At 38.2% G+C, this 19,922-nt stretch overlaps 1 protein-coding gene across 1 annotated transcript in view; it reads left to right on the plus strand.

The window, feature by feature from the left end:
• Nucleotides 1–2,251: 2,251 nt before the first annotated feature.
• The window catches only part of FAM171B (family with sequence similarity 171 member B), a 67,374-nt gene continuing 49,703 nt past the window's right edge, over nt 2,252–19,922 (plus strand). The window contains exon 1 of the mRNA XM_037850367.1: nt 2,252–2,573. Within this exon, the coding sequence (XP_037706295.1) occupies nt 2,348–2,573 (226 nt within the window). The 5' untranslated portion in view covers nt 2,252–2,347. The remainder of the gene's footprint in view (nt 2,574–19,922) is intronic.

Genomic DNA, 19,922 nt, shown 5'->3' on the forward strand with positions numbered 1-19,922 from the left:
ATTGAATGCTAAGGATGAACCTGGATGGGATCGGAGGATGGAGGACAGGAGGCTCAAAGGAACACAGCTGAGACATAAGGAAAAGGAAATATAGAATGTAAGCTTGATATTATTGTTGAATCTCTTGTGCTTCTTAGCTGCGCTTAATGGGATTGCATGAATGTTCTTGTTCATGGGAAGTGTATATGTGAATTATAGTGTTTGTTCAAGGATGTGTGCAGCTAGCTCTCATATGTTCAGAAGACAGAGCAATAAATGATGGATGATTGATAGGGAGGGAGGGACAGAAATAGCAATGTGACAGCATGTTAAAGTTGGTGGATTGGGGTATCGGGGGAGGGGGGTCAGGGTATGCTGGAGTTCTGTGTATGGGGTTTGTATTGTTTTTGCAACTGTTCCTATAACTATGAATTTATTTCAAAAAAAAAAAAAGAAATGACTGGAAAAAGGAGTGCAATTTACTCAAGTCACAAATGAAGGGGAGACATTACTTACAGAAACAAAAAACATAAGAGGATACTATGAACAGTTGCACACCAATATATTAGATAAACCAAAATAAATGGACAAATTCTTAGACTTACAAAAATACCTAAACTGAGTCAAGAAGAAATATATAAAAAAAAAAGTTAACATATAAAGTGCTTGAACAGTGCCTGACACACAGTAAATGCTATAGAAGTGCTTGCTGCTATCATCATCATCATCATCATTATTTTATTATTTCCCCTTTTTGATCTAAAATACTGAAACGCCCTTCTGTCAAAATCATTGCTCATGGTTTTCCAAGCTTACTGAGTTATTACACATCTCTGGGCTTTGCACACACACACTGCTCCACTTTTTAGACAACCCTTGCTGTCTTCTATGTGTGGAACTCATATTTTCCTTTAAACCCTCTCCTCCGCAGGTATTGGAGCCCCCATCCATACACCTGATTGTTTTCTTCCAATTCTGTGCAACCTCTCTACTTTGTAATGTTTCTCCCACTGCACCCATACACCTGATTGTTTTCTTCCAATTCTGCGCAACCTCTCTACTTTGTAATGTTTCTCCCACTGCACCCATACACTGGATGATAATTTGTTTATATGTTTTCTCCTGACCAAGTGGTGAGCTCTTGCAAAGCAGGGGTTGTATTTAACTTATTCCAAGTACCTGACTAAATGCTGACACATAGTATGCACCTAATACACATGTAGTGAAACAATTTTTGAACAAATACAAGTAGAGTCTGCAATTAGATAAAATGTAATTAAGAATATTTTATGAAATATGAAGAAATCCCCACTTGTGCAGAAAAGGCAAGTTTAACAAAAATCAGGAAGGATGCACTTTAATTTTTAGCCAACCAGTGATGCAACAAAGCCTATATGGTTAAGAGACCGTGGGCCTTGCAATTAGACTGTCTGGGATCATTCTCAGCTCTCCATCACCTGTTGGGTCTATGATCATCAGCCAGTTACTTAACCTCTCTGTCTCAGGTTTCTCACCTATAACTTGGGGATAATAATAGTGGCAAATACTGCTAGTAAATCAGACATATACCACACAACCCTTTACTGACAGGACTGCGAAAATCCCAGACTCGACAGAAATGAAGGTTTGGGTAGCAGCCCAAAAGAGGTAAGGTGGAACCAGAAGGTGAAAGACTCACAGAAAAGGTAGGGCCGAAGAGGAGAGGAACGAGTGATTATGTCCCCCATTTTTCACACAGGTCAGGAAAAATCAGACACTACTTTCTGAAGATAGACGCGTTTCTTCTCTGTGGAGGCAAAATGAATTCGGTCTAGGGTGAAAGGTGAAGTTTTTTATTTTGTGTTCTCTTTATTGCAAGACTATAGACTACGAATTGCCCTCTCGGTTTTTGGTAAAATGAAGAAATAAAAACCTGTGCACTTAAAAGTGTTAAGTATTTTTTGATTGGCTACCGTGTGCTTACAACAATTTATCGAATCTTGATTAGTTGGTGCCACGGTAAGTGTTGGGGGTGGGTGTTATTCCGTTTTTTGCAAACGTTCCTGGTGCTGCGAAAGAGGCTGCGGGATCGAAGTCTACCTTCCTCGAGAAAGCTCCGAAGCCTCCATCCAGCCCAGAGCCGCCGCACAGCGCCAAACACGTCCTCGCGGAGCAGCCAGTGGGGGCTGGGGGCTCGCCCCTCCCCGCGCGTCACGTGCACGAGGATGCAAATTTACTCCTTTTCCTCCTCCTCCTCTCGGTGAGGGTGTGCTGAGCAGACCGCGCCAGGGGGAGCCAGCGAGCGGGCGCGGCCGTGAGCCCGCAGCCCTGGCGTCCGCTGCTGCCCCGAGCCCCGCAATATGCCGCCGCGGCCCGCTGGCTCTTGGCCATGGCGAGGCTGTGCCGACGCGTCCCTTGCACCCTGCTCCTCGGCCTGGCGGTCGTGCTGCTGAAGGCGCGGCCGGTCCCCGCGGCCGCCAGAGCCGAGCTCAGCCGCTCGGACCTCAGCCTCATCCAGCAGCAGCAGCAGCAGCAGCAGCAGCAGCAGCAGCGGGAGGAAGCTGAGGAGGAGAAGCCAGAGCTGCCGGTGGCATCCTCCAACGTGACGGTTCCAGGTAGGTCCCGGCAGCCTTTCCACCTCTGCTTGCGATCCCATCTGGCCTCGCTGACTTCCTCACTCCATCCCTAGCCAATCGCTTTCCGTCGCCTGTCCCTGCTCATCCCCATCCCCGCGATCTCCCAACACTGCCCTCCCAGGACTCGGTCTTCGGCTCTTGTCGGGAATCTGCCCTTTGGATGATGAGCTTTCTGGGAAGCGCAGATCACTGCAGTCGGGTGGGGAGGGGTCGGGAGGTGAGGGAGTGGGGAAGGTGGGGGGTGGTGGTGGTGGCGGAGAACATTGCCTCGATTGATCTTTTTCTTCTCCCTTCTTTCTCAATTCTTCTTTTGCTCCGGTAACGATTATACACATACATAACACACACGCACACACACTTCTCGAATCCCTTTAGCATTTTGTTCTCTATCCGTTTCTTCCCGACAGACCGAGATTTCTTGCGATAGACACCCACACACTCTTTTCACCATATCTCCCCTCTCCCCGTCTGCTATGTTTAAATTTAGAGGAAAACAATCTGGATTTATTTTATTATTTATTTCCCTCTTTCCGTATCCCAGGAAAGACTTAAGGCAGTTTGCAAGAATACCTTCGGTACTGTTAAGATGAAACAACAAAATGAAATAGGAGGTGGTAATTGAAAGAAAGGGAAAAGGAAAGGGGTACAGATAAGATAAAGGCTGGAGTGATGTTAGTACAGCAAATGCCGGCCCCTAGAGAGGGAAATTTCTTTCTTTGTTGGTAGAACTTAAATGAGGCAGATTCTTCACACTGTTCACTGAGGGTGAGGAAATACAGCTGGGGTATATGTGACTGAAAAAGCCCCCCAGGTCCTACCTTTTTTCCCCCATTAAAGCTCCACTGGTAAGCAGAAGCTGTATTATCCATTTTAATAGACTCTCCCCATCCCCCATGCCAGTTCCCTTCACTACTGTAGAAATTGCCTGTTATTTGGGAAAGGACAAATCCCTCAATTTTCTGACAAGTGGGATTAGGTTTCTATACAACCAAAGTGAATTATATGTAGTGGTTTTTGTTTTTTTTTTTTAAAACACTCTCCTTCCTAACATTATACGAGATGCTGAAAATGAGGTTTAAAGAGTAGAATCAGCATTTTATTTTGTACTGCTTGCTCATCACCCAAGAGCAATACTCAGGGATGCCAGCTGCTATTCATGACACAGCCAGGATGATTTAATTTATCAGAGTGCGCTGCTCACAGGATGAAATCACAAAAGTGTGCAGGAAAGCGAGTGTTTCTGACCCCTTCGTAACCAATTAATAACACTCAAGTGTAAATAAAAGTCCTGAAAGGTATACAGTGTTTGGTGGTTTTCTCCCCAGATTTTATAACTGAATGTGATAATATGGTTTGGGTGAGGCTCCTGTAGTCCTGCTATTCACTAAACTTAAGGAAATTAAGATAGGAGAGTGATTGAGAGAAGAGGGATTTCAAAAATTAACTATGAAACGGAAGTCTGGGAGGTGTTGATAAATTTTTTTTGGTTTGCAATATGTTTTTGTTTATATTTGTCTTTCAGGAACATTTGTTAAAAGGGTTTGACCACAACAATGTACAAAACAGAGCCTATAAACAAAGTTAAAATATTCTTCTGAGCATACTGTGATCCCTCTAAATTCAACTTGTCTTTCTGCTTCAACCTTTGTTTCCCTACCATCTATAATCCAGACACAGCTAGAATGATTTTTTAAAATCGTTAGATAGGATCATTCCTGCTCACGGTACCCCGGTGATTTCCCATCTCTCTCCCATTAGAAGCCCTTCAAAAGCCTAGATAATCTTTATCCCCCTCCCCCTCTGCCCCGTCTCCCACCTCCTTCTCCTACAGCCCTTAGCCTAACTCTACTCCATCCTCATTGGCTTGGCTGCTTTCATGTTTCTTGAATTTGCATTTGGCTTTGGCCAACTTGCTAATTCTTCTGCCTAGAATTCTGGAACTTCATTTTCTTTAGGCTTTGCTTAATTGTCAGACTCTGAACAAAAAGATCTTTTCTGACCAGCTGATATAAAATAGTAATCTGCATACCCTTTTGCCCTTACCCTGATTTATCCTCCTCTATGGCACTTTTTATCCTCTGCCATTCTTCAAAGTCTATCTTCCCTTACTAGAATGTAAGCTCCATGAGAGTATGAACTTTGTTTTGTTCACTGTTGTATTTCTAGTACCTAGAAGAGTACCTGGTACACAATAGGCACTCAAATGTTTGTCGACTGAATGAACACGCTGGCCTTTGGGATCACTTTCTGGGAATTTGCTATTTAATGTCTTGTGAAATTCTCCTTCAGCTATAGAAAATTAATATAGAAATATTTGCAAGGAGAGGGTATAAAATATGTAATTTGGATCTTTAATTTTAGCTAATTTCAGTGTTTTCTCTTACGCTGACCATAGAGAACCGACTGATAGCAATAGTTGAGTCTACTCATTAGGTTCTGTCGAGAAGATTCTTTACCCAAGTGCACTTACAATCCTCTTATAACCTACAAGAGTATTAACATTTTTTAACTTTAAATAGCTGAGTTTAAATAGTTGAGCCTGAGTTCATTCTCTGTATGGTGCTTCTGATTCTTTGGACATGTTTTGTGAAAACTACAGAACTTTTCTCAGGCAACATTTAGAAAACTAATAAGAGATTCAGTGACTGGTACATGAATGGGCCTTATCTGTCCATACCTGGGTTAGTAGCCTCTGGATTTTGTTATTCTGAAAATTTATGTCATTAATTAGAAAGTGAGGTAAAAAAAAGTTGAATATGAGGTAACCAAATAAATCCAATTTGATTTGGTGGAAAGAATTATAGATTAAAAATCAGGATTTTTTTAAAAATTAAATATCCATTTTCTCGTTAATTTATAAAACACTGTCTTCAGAGAGTGGTGAAAATAAGACAAAAGTGGGAATCTGCCAAATCAGTGTTTTCTCCATCTGCACCAGTATTTGCTAGAAATAAATATTAGAGGGACCAGAAAGGAATTAATTTGGGAGTTGGTGGTAGCTAAGACAATCATATCATATTCAGTCTGACAGCCCATTAAATGGAAGATGTGCTGGGGGTAGGGGTAAGGAGAGCTGGAAAAAATAACGAGCTCTGTTTCAGATTCTCCATACGAAACACAGATATAGGCAATCTTCATTGTTTTTAAAGAAATGTCCTCTGTTCACAGAAGAAGCTTCTTGAGAGTTATTTTCATGTCATGAAAAATTTGATTGTATGGTTCAGTGATGTATATTTTTAAACTTTTTATTTTGAGAAATGTCAAATATGTGTAAAGTAAAGAATAGTATAATGAATGCCTTTACCCATCCCCCAGCTTCAACAATGATAAAAATTTTGCCATTATTTTTTTACCTACATGGTCATCCACTCCCTCTATATGTGGTTATTTTTACGTTTTTTTTTTGTTTGAGGTAAAATGTAGATATATGTAAACATATGGTATTGAAATGTATATAACAGTTCTATTTTGACAAAGAGATACAGCTGGGTAAAACTCACCCCTATCAAAATATAGAACATTTATATCATCCAGAAGGTTCCCTTGTGTCCCCTTCCCAAGCAATCCCTGTCCCCCATCCAGAGACAACTACTGTTCTGATTTTTTCATCACAGATTATTTTTGCATTTTTATAACTTAATAAAATGGAATCATGCAGCATGTACTCTTTTGTGTCCAGCTTCTTTAGCTTAGAATATTTTACATAGGTTTCATCCAAGCTGTTGCATGTTCAGCAGTTTATTCCTTTTGATTGCTGAGTAGTATTGTGTTGTATGGTTTGTTCCTTCTTACGTTCGTGGACATTTGGGTTGTTTCCCAGTTTGGGCTATTGTGAATGAAGCTAATGTGAGCATTCCTATATAGATCTTTTTTGGACATGTTTTCATTTCTCTTGAGTAAATAGGAGTGGAATTGCAGTCCAAGTGATATACTTTGGAAAGGTTAAAAAAATTTTTTTTGTTCGTATTGTATGGCAGGAACCTATCTCACTTAAAATGATTAACTAAAAATAATGAAATTTGATAGAGGGTATTACTGAATGTTTGTCTTAGGCTCAAATGACTTGATTTAAATAAACTTGATTGGACTCTCCTATCCATGAAAACATTTATTTAGTTAGTTTTTTCTGTTCAAGGAATTTGAAAATCAGTTGGAGGAGTGGGATTAGAAATTGACTTTTTATCTAAAGTATTCCTACTTTAAAGGCCATATTCCCAGATAGAGTAATTATGACTTCTTCCCAGGATTTTAATAACCAAAAGGAGCTATTTCTTGGTATTGATTGCAGGTTGAAAAACACATGCCATTGTGTTGAATATGAATCCAATTTGTTTTAATGGTGGTTTTACAGTGTTCTTAATGTGACTGAACAGCAACTGTACCAAATATTTTTCTGAAACAAAACTCTTCTCTCCAAGTATATAAATATTGAACTTGATTCTCTTTCAATGTTCTGTCTGACTGGGTTAGCTACAGCATTGTTGTCATCCGTTCACTTGGCTTAGTGTAATATTTCTTAATTTCCTTTTGTTCACATTTCCTTGGCTAGGAAATAGAAATGATATTTTCCATCTGTTATTGGTAAAAAAGTGTGCTTTGGAATATTTACCTGGAAAATTCTAAAACTATGGAAACTATGTGTTGTAGCAAAAGATATCATAAACTTAAAACAACTGTTTGCTTTCAAGATTCTGTTTGGAAATGCCTCTTTAATTGGCCCTTTGTGAAAGCACAATCCACATGGCCAAGATACATCAGGTTCTGTGCTTTTAAAATTCTTTTTCTATTATGAGTGTATCCATGTACTGATGACTAAGTAGTATTCTTAAATACTTGTTGACGATGTCCGTGAGTATAAAGGATGGTTTACTTGGGCCTGAAATGAGCGAATGATTCTGAGGGCCATTTCACATAGGGGAGAGGGTGTTAAGGAAATGGTATTCGCTTTCCATCATTACTGCTGTGGCAAACCCACCTCACTGACCGAGTGAACCAAGACTGTACAATGCCTCAGTAATGTCATATGCCTCTGTGAAACTTTGAGTTGGTAATTGATAATGCATGTCAAGCTCTCCATATTAAGGTTCTATGTCTTCCACAAAAATTGAGATTTAAAATTAATTTCATTTATATATGAGTGAGATTTCAATTTCAATTTAATGTGCTTTTTTTCTCAAGTTTCTGTATCATAACATTTAGTAAATAATTTAAAATTAAAAGAAACATGCTAGTTCTGTCAGTTACTGCACTTAGTTTAGTTTTATTCTTGTGCAGTAAATAAATATGATTTACAAACTCTATATTTTTAACTCATTTGTTAGTTCTGCTGAAATTTAGAGTACCTATGTAGCTATGCTCATAGCAATTCATGTCTGTGGACCTGAATGCTAGCCGGGCTTTAGGTGATTAGCCGATGGGTTAGAAGCTGGTAGAAATGTCTCGCCTCAACCCAGTGCTTGTGTTGTGAGTTAACCTGGCTTATCTCTGGGGTTAAGTGTTTCAGGGACGTTGTAGAATTCCATCTCCTTTGGACTTTCTAAAATAAAATAAAGCCAGTTTCCATGGTTTTATTCCTACTTACCCACTCCTCTGCTTTTTCATAATAGGAATGTTACACGTATAGAAACAGGATGGGTGGATAGATGATATTTTTCCCTAAGAGGTTAATTATAACCGAAATTGAATAGAAGCTGCAAAGCCCCTGGATTGTGTGATTTACTGAGTTTCCCATTCCACCCTTGCCCACTTCTTTATGCTTTTGGAAAGGATAGAAATTAAGCTGTGAAAATATGGCTCTGTCTATATGAAGGGATTATGTTTCCTCAAAACTTTTAAACATCTTGCTTAATGTTCTTTCACATTTGCATGAATAGAGTTTATAAATGTTTGAATGACTTGAGTCCAAGTGAGGAGAGACAAGATCATGAGACAGAATTACCAAGAGAATATCCATTTACTATAAAAATCAAGTAGAAGGAGGACACACATTTGTGTGAGGGGGAAATGTCACCAAGAATAATGGAGATAGAATTTATTTGACTATTTAACTAAGTAAAATGTACCATGCACGGATCAATAAGTGTGCTGTGAAAAAAGGATTATGATTAATTCAATAAAAACCTGTGTACTCATTTATGTTTAAATATAGTTGTATTCCAAACGTTTGCATTTAAAGATAAATTGTTCTCTTCATAAAGTAAATACTTCCCAAAGTATATTTTACAATATATGTGTTATTAGATTCTTGAATTTTAGTAGAAAAGTTGATTTCATACTTCTCCAAGTTTCAGTGTCATTATATTAATCAGAGTTTAATTCATCTTCATAATCATATGCAAGAAAAATATTTTATAGTAATGTGTTAATCAACCAATCTGATTTTCTAATGCTATTTACAATGATGCAATATCTAATATTAACTAAAATATGTAATAAGTTTTTAAAAAGAAAGGTGTTCACTTCTCAGATATTATTATGCTCTATGCTTCACCATAAGCCTTCTTGGAGTCACAGGCACTTGGATAGAATGAGGGAGAAACAACCTTCTTCTGAGTGCTTTGCTCTGGCAATGTTTGGAAGTGTTTGACACAAGCTGGAACACATCCAGATCTTAAAAGAAATTGTGGGACCACCTGGCAGTTATAAAACTTTTGGTTAAATATAACTTTCCTTAATAGCAAATATGACTAAGGTAAGAAGAGTGCACTTTTTCATAATCTAAACTTTCACTACCAACTGATTCAAGTTTGTGAATCAGAAGAGTCAAAAGAATGTGTATTTTAAAATTGCTTCTATACCATATTATTTCAAGTAGGGAAGAAGCTTTGTGAATCAGGAAAGTTTGGCAAATGTAGGGCATAAAGATGTAGGAAGTGAAGACTTTGGAGGCTCAAGAGAAAAGAAGAAAGAGATAATATTAACTCGTGACAAGTTAAGTTGGTCAGTAACCTTTAGGGGAGAAAAGTACTCACAAGTGGTGAATCTATTTTTTTTTTCTTGTTTTTTTTCCTCCCCATTCCTTTTACCTTTATTGTGCAGAGCTTCTAAGGAGCCAGTGGAAAGATGTGGGGGTTCATGAACACTCCAAAGTTAATTATACAGTGTTGCATTTATATAGTGTCTAGAGAGTCTATAGGATTTTTGAAGAATTCTTGATCTCCAAAAGGTTAAGAAAATCTGCCATGGTTAATTAAGCCCTTGTAAGGGGACTCAATATGAAGGGAACAAAAGGTAACATTCAGAATCAAATAACATTTGCACTCAAACGATATTTTTGTGTTTTCCTAAAGTGGGATTTTTCTGTTATTGTGTGCAGATGTGATGAGTAAAATCAGTAAGCATGACAGCAGTCTAGCCAATCCTGCTAGAAGGCTTTAACCCTTTAAAGAACTGATTGCTCTGGGTGTACATATCTTGGTCGATTCTTACGGCCTTTGGCTTTTCCTGTCAGTTTGTAGAATGGCTCCTAATTTGCAATAAATATCTTTCGATGAGTCACATGACCTTGAATTATTTTATAACCAAGTTTCACATGTATAATAAACTTGTATGATAACTTATACATGAAAAAACCCTCTGTTCAGAATTCTTTGGCAGTCAACACAGAAACTCTGCATCTTGGCTCCTGGCTATTCCACTGAAGGATGGAGTCACTGAGATTAAGTTAATAACTTTAATAAAGGCCCTAATGACTTTGCAAGACATCTAATCCCTCCAGGCCTGATTATAAACTTCAATCAGTTTTAGCAGATGAGGGTCTGCCCTGGTTGTTATTAATTCCCAAATAAGGCATTTAGAAATTTAGAAAGGACCGCCTTTCCCCCCTCTCCCTCCTGCCTCTAACAAGTATTAAACTTTGCTCTTTAAACAGTTTGGGGGTTACAAAAAGCAATTTCAGCCCACACTGGTTTAAATCAGTGGCTTAACCTGCTATTTTCATCATCAGCTCTGTTCCAGGCTTTCATCTCTAAACTCAAGGAAAACCATGTTTTTCTCGTCTGCTTTTTTGATTCACACCTCTCCTGGTTTCACTAAGAACTGACTGTATTAGAAAAGCTAGATGCTAATAAAGAATGCACACCAGAGCGGATAATTTCTTTGTTTTGATGAATAGCTTTACCTTGCAAAATTTTTCTTTTCCCTTGAAAATCCAAATGGAGTAATTTGTATTTCAGTACATTCTGATATTCTAAAAAGAAACAGTAGCACGTATTGAGACTTGGAAAGCTGCAATGGGAAACAGCACAGGAGCAAACGTGGAGGTAGAAAAGACACAGGCATCCCTGGCAAACGCAAGTCCTGTTGTGGCCATTGTGCTTCTTGTAGCAAAGGATGGGCTGAAACTATATAAAGGCCCTGTATGTGTGGCCCATCGTGATCCAGCAGCATAGAGGTAGTATGACAAAGGCAGGTGAAAATATGGCAACTCATTTTGCTTCCTTATCTTCCCCAAGACAATAGGCATATCAGTAATACAGTGTGAAGTCTGTAACTCTTGAATAATATTTAAATTATACCTAAATATTAATAATGAAAGTGTAAAATGTTTAATGCTGTAATTTGTAGGTCTTTAGAATATTTTTATTTTTTTAAACATCAAACTAGAAAAATATAGTTTATTTTTCCATTTAAATTTTAAATGCTCTGTCTGTTCTTGTCACGCTCCCCTCTCATAAGGTGACCTCCCATCCATTTGCTTTAAATGCCATCTCTATATTAGGACTCCCTGAGCTCACTCCTGAGTATACCCACCAGTTATTTTGACATTTTTCTGTGGATAGATCACAAGTATCTCTGTTTAAGTATGTCTAAAACTGAACTCTTGATATCCCACCACACCTTCCAGAATAAAAATTCTGCTCCTTCTTTATTGTTATTAAAAACCAATAAATGGCCCCATTGGCAAGCACGGGAAAGTCGAGGGTGCTGTCCTTGTAACCTCCACTATCTTCTTCCCTTCAGCTGATCAATCACCAGACCCCATGAAGTCTGTCTCCTAAATACTCCTCATCTGTTAATTTGTTTCCATCTTTGCTGCCCCTCGCCTAGCCCAGGTCACTTTTAGGCTCTAGTTCAGGTTAGCGTATTAACTGATCTCCTTTTATCCATTCTTGATACCCTAAAATCCATACTTGCCAAAGCAGCCTTGGGTATTACCCCCTTCCCCACCATGGTGATCAGGCTTTCATTGAGGACCATATTTTAACATGACATGTAAGGCTTTGCCTGATGTACAGCTCCAGTCGCAGCCCTAGCTTCTCTCCCACTCCACTATGTTCCAGTTCTCAGTACCTTGAGAGTGACAGGTTTTTCAGCTGGCCTTTGCACACATTTCCCTACATGCAACCCTTCCCCTATCCAGTACACACACGTGCACACACACACATTCTCCAGTCCCACATTGACTTGGCTAATAGTGTTCAAATTTCAGATATCAGCTTAAGAGCCACTTCTTTTAAAAAGATTATTCTTGGCTCTCAGTCTGATCCGGGTTCCTCTGTTATGTGTTCTCGTAAACATCCCCACTTGCCCATAGTCTGTAATTGATCTGTGGGTAGACAATGTTTCATATCTGTAGTCTTCTCTAGATTGGAAATTCCATGAGGCTAGAGACAATAATTATTTTTCTTGGGGCTGTATCCCTGATGCTGTATAAATATTTATTGAATTAATAAATTGATGTATCCATGTAGGTAAATATTTGGATAATTGAGTAACTTCCTTCATCCTCAAGCTTGAGCTGCCTTCTTTAGAAAGTTTACATGTGAACAGGTTCTTCTATAGAAAAGGGCTGGAAGGCTTTAGGAGTGAAGTGACTGCCAAAGTATACAGGTTTGGGATCAAAAGCAGTGTTTACTTTGAAAACAAACGTGTAGGAAGAGGCAGTAGTATTTACTGGAATTCAGCACAACATATGGTTTCTTTATGGGGTCAGAGGTAACAGACAGGATTCCTCCAAGAACTGATTCCTCTGTCCCTTCCTCCTTCCCTTTTCTCTCTCCCTCCCTTCCATCCTTCCTTCTCCTTCCTTTTTTCTTTGTAATAAAACTCATTGGGTGTATAGTATCTTCCGGGACTAGTTGCCTTACTAAAGATACAGAAATAAAATAGATTGTTACCACTTGCAGAGAACATCCAGGGTGGACATAGATAAAGAGACAAAAATGATAGTAGACTGTAAGTGCTATATTAGAGGAGCGTATAAGGATGGAAATACAAGATGGGGGAAAGTAATTCAGCCTAAGTTTACTAAAAGAAAGCGCATTTAAAGGGGAGTTTCAAATGATGTAGAAAGGCAGAAGAAGGAAATAATTTGTTTTCCTAGTTTTGATTTAGATCTATTTTTTCCATTTCCATTTCTTTCAGTGATAACAATACAATAATTTTTCCTCCTTTAAATTTAGTGTTCCCTAGAATTCTTTTTATTTTCTACTTTTATGACTTGTCATTCCAGCGATGATATTGCTAGGATGAAACAAAAGATTATTACTTCTTCCAAAAGCCCAGTCTGTTTTCTTGAAGGAAGTAGACTGATGACAGATTTTCCTTAAATAATTAAATTCAGAATTCAAACATAATCCCCATTTCTATCAATTTACTCCTGGGAGCTAGCAGTTGGTATTTTTTGCCTTTACATTGATACATAGTGGAAATACTTCCCCCTGCCACTAAAACAGTGGGGTGTCACCACCTTGACCAAATCGTGATGCTTTCGTATCAATTTTCAACATGAACACAACATAGACCAATTATGTCCTGCTCTTGCCTATAACCTCTCTCTCTGTCTCCCCCATCTGTGCCAATCTCCCAGACATTTCCTCAGTCTCTCATGAAAACAATCTGTCTTCTCTCCTTTCCTCTTCATTGACCCCAAATTTCATTCCCATACCCCACCACAAGTCAGTGAGTCATTTAAAATATGTCTGCTAATGATTGTGGTTGCAACATCTGAATTGAGAATCTTAAAAAACATAATTGCACAGAGCAGTTACCTGATTTATTGCTAAATTGGAAAGTTTATGAAAACTCAAGACAAATATCATGAATTTTATGTATTTATGAAGCTTTTCTTCATTAAGGTTAGATTAGAGATATACTTGCAGCAAGAAGCTACTTAGCTGGAAGTTACCAAAGCATAAGAAAGGATATCTCTTTTACCTCAAGCTATATACACTAATGTATTTTTGTGGATATAGTCAAAGAAGTTTGGCTTAAGCATCCTGTTGTGTTCCCTCTCTCCCTCCCTCCCTCTCTGTCTCTCTAAGTCCTGAAATTCTGTAAGCTTTCCAGGCTAGAGGGACTGAAATAATGAAACAGGTGGCTTACCACAGCAGGCATATGGGCTGTCTGCGGCTGTCTTCCCTCCGGCTCTGGCCCCAGTGGGTTCAGGTTCTCAGTTTTCTGAGGATACTTATGTGGCAGGTTGTCATTTTGAGCTTTCAAAGACTAAGGGGAGATTATACCTCATACACCACAATTGAGAATGTGAACTATATTGGCAGTATATGGAAGAGGCAATATGTAAATCGATTTAACGAAAGGTACTGTCTTAACAGAATGACTCCCCTTTTAGGCCATATCTATTTCTATCATTTCTCTGATCATCTACCCTGGAATCATCTTCAGCTATATGGCTTCTCTCATCTTCTTCCTCTCCTACAACTTGTCACTCACCAGGTTTTTTTTTTCTGGGGGGGTGGGGTGGAGGTGGGGGGTGTTAAATATAATTATTATTATCAATTCCTTTTTCTAAAAATTCAGTTTTATTAGGAGATGTTCACATACCATACAGTCATCTACAGTGTACAATCAGTTGTTCACAGTACCGTCATATAGTTGTGTGTTCATCACCACAATCCATTTCTAAACATTTCATTCCTCCAAAAAAATATAAAAATAAGAATAAAAGTGTAAAAGAACACCAAAAACATTTCATCCCCTATCCCACCCTATTTTCATTTAATTTTTGTCCCCATTTTTCTACTCATCTCTTTATACACTGAATAAAGAGTGTGAGCCATAAGGTTTTCACAGTCACACAGTTGCACCATGTAAGCAACATAGTTACACAGTCGTCTTCAGGAATCCCTATTACTAGGTTGCAGTTCAGCAGTTTCAGGTATTTCCTTCCAGCTATTCCAATACACTAAAAACTAAAAAGAGGTATCTATATAGCACATAAGAATACCCTCCAGAGTGACCTCTTGACTCTACCGAAAATCTCTCAGCCACTGAAACTTTATTTTGTTTCATTTTGCTTCCCCCTTTGGGTCAAGCATATTTTCTCAACCCCATGATGCCGAGTCCAGGCTCATCCCTGGGAGTCATGCCCTGTGTTGCCAGGGAGATTCACACCGCTGGGAGTCATGTCCCACGTAGAGGGGAGGGCAGTGGGTTTACCTGCCGAGTGGGCATAGGGAGAGAGAGGCCACATCTGGGCAACAAAAGAGGTTCTCTGGGGGTGACTCTTAGGCATCATTAAAAGAAGGCTTAGCTTCTCCTTGACGGCAACAGGCTTCATAAGGGCAAGCCTCAAATTGGTAGTCCTCAATGCTTGCAAATCAGTAGTAACCCAGGTGGGGAAGTTTAACATTTCCGCATTTTCCCCCAGTTCCTCAGGGGCAGGGGGGCCCTGCGAATACATTTTTATTCTCTTTCCAAATTACTTTCAGATGTATCGGGATTTCACACTAACCTATACAAGCCTACAAGATCTCACTTCCCACTCAGAGTTCCATAGAATTATTGTGTTTGAATAAACTGACTGTACAAGTTAAATTATTTAGTGTGCTACAGAAAACATAGGTCCTGCACCAAATAAACATCTCTCCCCTTGTTCTCATATGGAAGTTGAAGTTTTATAACACAGTCAATATTGTCCTTTACCCTATCATCAGGTTCTTTTAAGTATCTGATCACAGTGTCCTGTGGAAACATACCCATATTTTTCCACTAAGATGCAACAGTTGTTAAAATTTTATCATATATGCTTTATCTCAATTGGTATCTGTATTAGTCAGGGTTCTTCAGAGAAACAGAACTTCCAGGATACATTATATGTATGTATGAATTGGCTCATGCAACTGTGGGGATTGACAAGTCAGAACTCCGTAGGGCAGGCTACAAGCTGGAGACTCTGATGAAGGTGAAGTTGAATTTTCCAGCAGAAGCTGGCTGGCTGAAGTAGAGGCAGAAATTCTTCTTTCTGACTTCTGAAATCATCAGTTCTGGCTTTTAAGACCTCCCAACTGATTGGATGACGAGACTCCCTCATTGCTGAAGATAATCAGCCATAGATGCAAACAACTGATGATAGATGCAAATCCATTAACGAAATAACTCCGCAGTAACAATCAGGCCAGTGCTTGCTTGACCAAACAGCTGGCCACCATAACCTAGCCAAGTTGATAAATGCAATTAGCCATCTAAGTGTCTGCCTTTCTATCTACACACACACACACATACACATACTGGTTGCAGAGAGCCAGTTGAAACTTAGTTATATACATCATGACTTTTCATCCAAAAAAACTTCAGCATCCATCTTTTAAGTTCAAGGTAGCTTTCAATGGGCAAGTAATATATATTTTTGAAATAGTAAAGCAATTATTAAAAACTTTTCAGTAAACAATATAAAAAATCAGTGAAAAAAAGGTGTAGAAGTTCAAGTAATGAATGTATAAATGAGTCTAGTAAACTAGCTCTGTATGTGGAAAATTCTTACGATGGTTTCAGTTTGCTTTGTTATGTTTGTGCACATATTGTCTTACGTGTCCTCCAAGTTGTAGTAAAACTGAGTTTTGTGTAAAGATGAACATTTTAGCTATATTACTTTCCAAAATGGGAGGTGTTCTGCCAGGCTTTCAATTTATTTTGTGTTTGGCTCATTTCCTGCCAATCTAGGGTTGTTTTCCATTTGTCAACTCCACTCATTATATATAATTTTTGTGGTGGAGATACACAGAATTCTCTGGTCCCCTCTTTGCCTTTCTTCTGCTCATGCCCACGCTCATACATCCTTATGGCTGCTCTGGAAGCTACTGTGATCTTACCCAAATGAGACACATCCCTGGAATTTTTTGAAAGTGAGATTGAGAATCAGTTTTAGATGGAAGTGGTAAGATGTAAAACCTTTAAGTTGTTATTGGCCATGTACCCCACCATGTAGAGAAAGCCAGCCTGTGAATGGAAAGGATGAAGCCAGTACACAGAGATAGAATTCCTGATTCCAGTCATTCCTAGGATCTGGGTGAATAACTGTCATCCTCATGGTTTGGTTGTGCAACCTTTCCTTCTATTCCATGAGTTGATAAATTCCCATTTTTGCCTCAGTGAATTGTGGTTGAATTTCTGTAACATTGAACCAAAGAAATCCTATTTCTGTATGTTGGCTCTTACACTAAGTCCTAACTCTCAGCAAATTTTAAATCAATTGACACTCTTTTCCCCTATTGGCACTGCCCCACCCTTTTTGAATCCCTAATTTTTTTTTTTTTAATTTTATTGAGATTGTTCACATACCATGCAATCATCCAAAGAGCCGAAGTGCACCGTCATTTGCTAATGGTACCGTCATACAGCTGTGCATCCATCACCACAATTTTTTTTTTCAATTTTTAGAACATTTTCATTACTCCAGAAAAGAAATAAAGACGAAAAAGAAAATGCGAATCCTCCCATACCCCTAACCAACCCCCCTCCATCACTGACTCATAGTATTGGTATAGTATATTTTTTACTGTTGATGAAAGTGTTAAAATACTACTAACTGCAGTACATAGTTTGCAATAGGCATATTTTTCCCTATATACCCCTCTATTATTAATTTCTAGTTATAGTGTCATATATTTGTTCTAGTTCATGAAGGAGTGAATCCCTAATTTGAGCAGAAATTAATTTAGCTTTACTTTCTCCATGAAGCATTTGCAGTCTGTGATTACCTTTCTCTTTAGGATCTCATCAAATCACTTATAATCTCCTTCTGGTGATCAGTGCTTGATAATATGTTATCTTAAATTAGTCTCTAGTTGTTTCTGGTGTGCTGATCTTGTCTTTCTTGAATATTTATTCCCAAAATGTTTAGGATAATTTAAACAGTATTTTACTTAACATTATTAAATTCCTATTTCATTAATTTTGCTGTAGTTTAAAAATATAATGTTTAATTATCTAAGCACTTCATTATGAGATGTAATTTCTCATCATATCCTTTCCTTTGTACCCATTGCATGTTCTGCAATATTTTTAAGTTGGAGTAATTGATAGTTGTCTCTCTCCCTTTAGAATAAATTCCATGAAGTGTATGAGTTTGGTCTTCTGATGTATCTTCCTGCCTTTCACAGTGCCAGACACACAGTCTGTACTCCAGAATTCTTAATTTAAAAATATTTGTTCATTTCCAGATTTCTGGGCTTGGGGCAAATGCTGTAGGTATTAAGATGAATTTGAAGACAGTGAATTGGATAATACTATGAGATGCTTTGAGGCTAAGACCTGTCAGTCATATTAATATACAAAGTACAATTCTTAGTCCTGGAGTACTTTTTAGGCTCCTTTTTTTGCCCCATCTGTATTTCTGTTTCATTCCATTTCTATCCTTTTTTTTTTTTGTCTCTTATTAGCACTTAGTTTTGTTACTTTTTTGGTCCATGCTGATAACCTTATGCTTTCTCGCTCCTGCTCCATTTCTCACCTCCGTTTTTCCCCTCACTTCACAGTCCTAATTTAGATATCCTTAGGAGTCTGTCTTCCAAACAAGAATCCTATTTTTCCCCCCAAATACTGTCCACATTGCGAATAAGCACACTTAATCAGCCCTCAATAATTGTCAAATAAAAGTTCTCTTTGCCACAAAAAGCATGACAAATTAAGGCAGTCAAACTATTTTCGTGGCACTTAGAAAAATGAGTTTGAGCTAACTATTAGTTCATGATCATATTGTTGGACAGGAAAGACTGTGGTGAATTTGAGACTCAAGAAGGCCAGTGTGGCTGCCCTGGAGAGCAGGAGCAAGAGGGTTGTGGGATGGGGCTGTAAGTCTCTTCCAGCAGAGGAATCATTCTAGGGCTGTGTAGTTTCATGGCGAGAGCATGGGCTTTGGAGTTTGTATGGTGGGTATTTGAAACCTCCTCTACCCTTTTTAGGTGTGCTTTTGGGCAAATTAAATTTTCTCAGAGATGGAGAGGATGGTATTTATCTTGCAGAATGGTTAGAAGTTTTTGATATAATGCATGTAAAATACCTAGAATTTATACTGATGTTTATCAGTTGCTGTTATTAGAGAGGGTTTTTATTAAGTATTTCAGAAGTATGTGTATTCTGTTTTGCTGATTTATAGTCTATGATATTATGTTAGTAAGGGTTGAGCATGTAGACTGAAAAGTTAACAAACCAGTTTTCCCATTCTACCATGCATTGTTTTCATTGTTTAATTCATCTTCCTGAAAATTGAATCTAAAGTGCATGTATATTTCTGTAGTAAGAAATACTAAAGCATATTGTGGAATAATATTACTGTTTTTCTTTTAAAACAACCTAGAAACAATATTGTCTTTGGAACATTATTTAAAGCAAGCAAGCCAGCAAGAAAAATATATTTGAAAGCCCAAAATCAGAGTAGGGTATTCATATGTCAACTTCAAGTTTTCACAATTATAGTGATTACTTTTGTTTTGCTGAGAAGATAAATTGGCTTTTAAGAAAGGCTGAATTCAAACAGTAGTCTTCATTAATTTTTTCTGTCTGGAAAACCTCAACATGAACCAGTGTATTCACAGCATAGCAAAAAAGTCAACTAATATTGGCCGGGGGAAGTCCTTTGGAACACTTTTTACTGAAGAGAGAATATTTCTTCTTTATGGGAAAAACAAGAATGCTTTGCCGCTCTCCTCCTTTTTCTTTGCTAGCCTTGGCATTGTGCTGGGTAACAGTATTCTGCCAGTAAAACGGTATCTTGGAACAGTCTCTTTAGAAAAGAATTTTGCCACAAAGCAGATGAAATCTTATTTTTTGAACACTTTCCCCAAAGGAGTAGTAAATTATATTTCTCTCTATTATTGCAGTTGCTACACCATGGCAGAGAAGGACTTTAGCATCCTAGTGGAGGCAGCTGATTGATTAATATATTGATTAGATCTAGAAGATTATCTCATGTGAAATTCAAGCCAGAACTCTCAAATTGGTTTGGCAGTTGCATCTAAACACATTCAAATTTTCTAATGTTACTAATATTCACAAGTAAAATGACATTTTAAGGCGTTTTTCATTTAAAGATAAGATGAAAGAATGGAAGAGATAGAAACTGTACATTAAGAGAGAAGTGTTCATAAA

This window comes from Choloepus didactylus, chromosome 9 (assembly GCF_015220235.1).
Source record: "Choloepus didactylus isolate mChoDid1 chromosome 9, mChoDid1.pri, whole genome shotgun sequence".
Taxonomy (NCBI): Eukaryota; Metazoa; Chordata; class Mammalia; order Pilosa; family Megalonychidae; genus Choloepus; species Choloepus didactylus.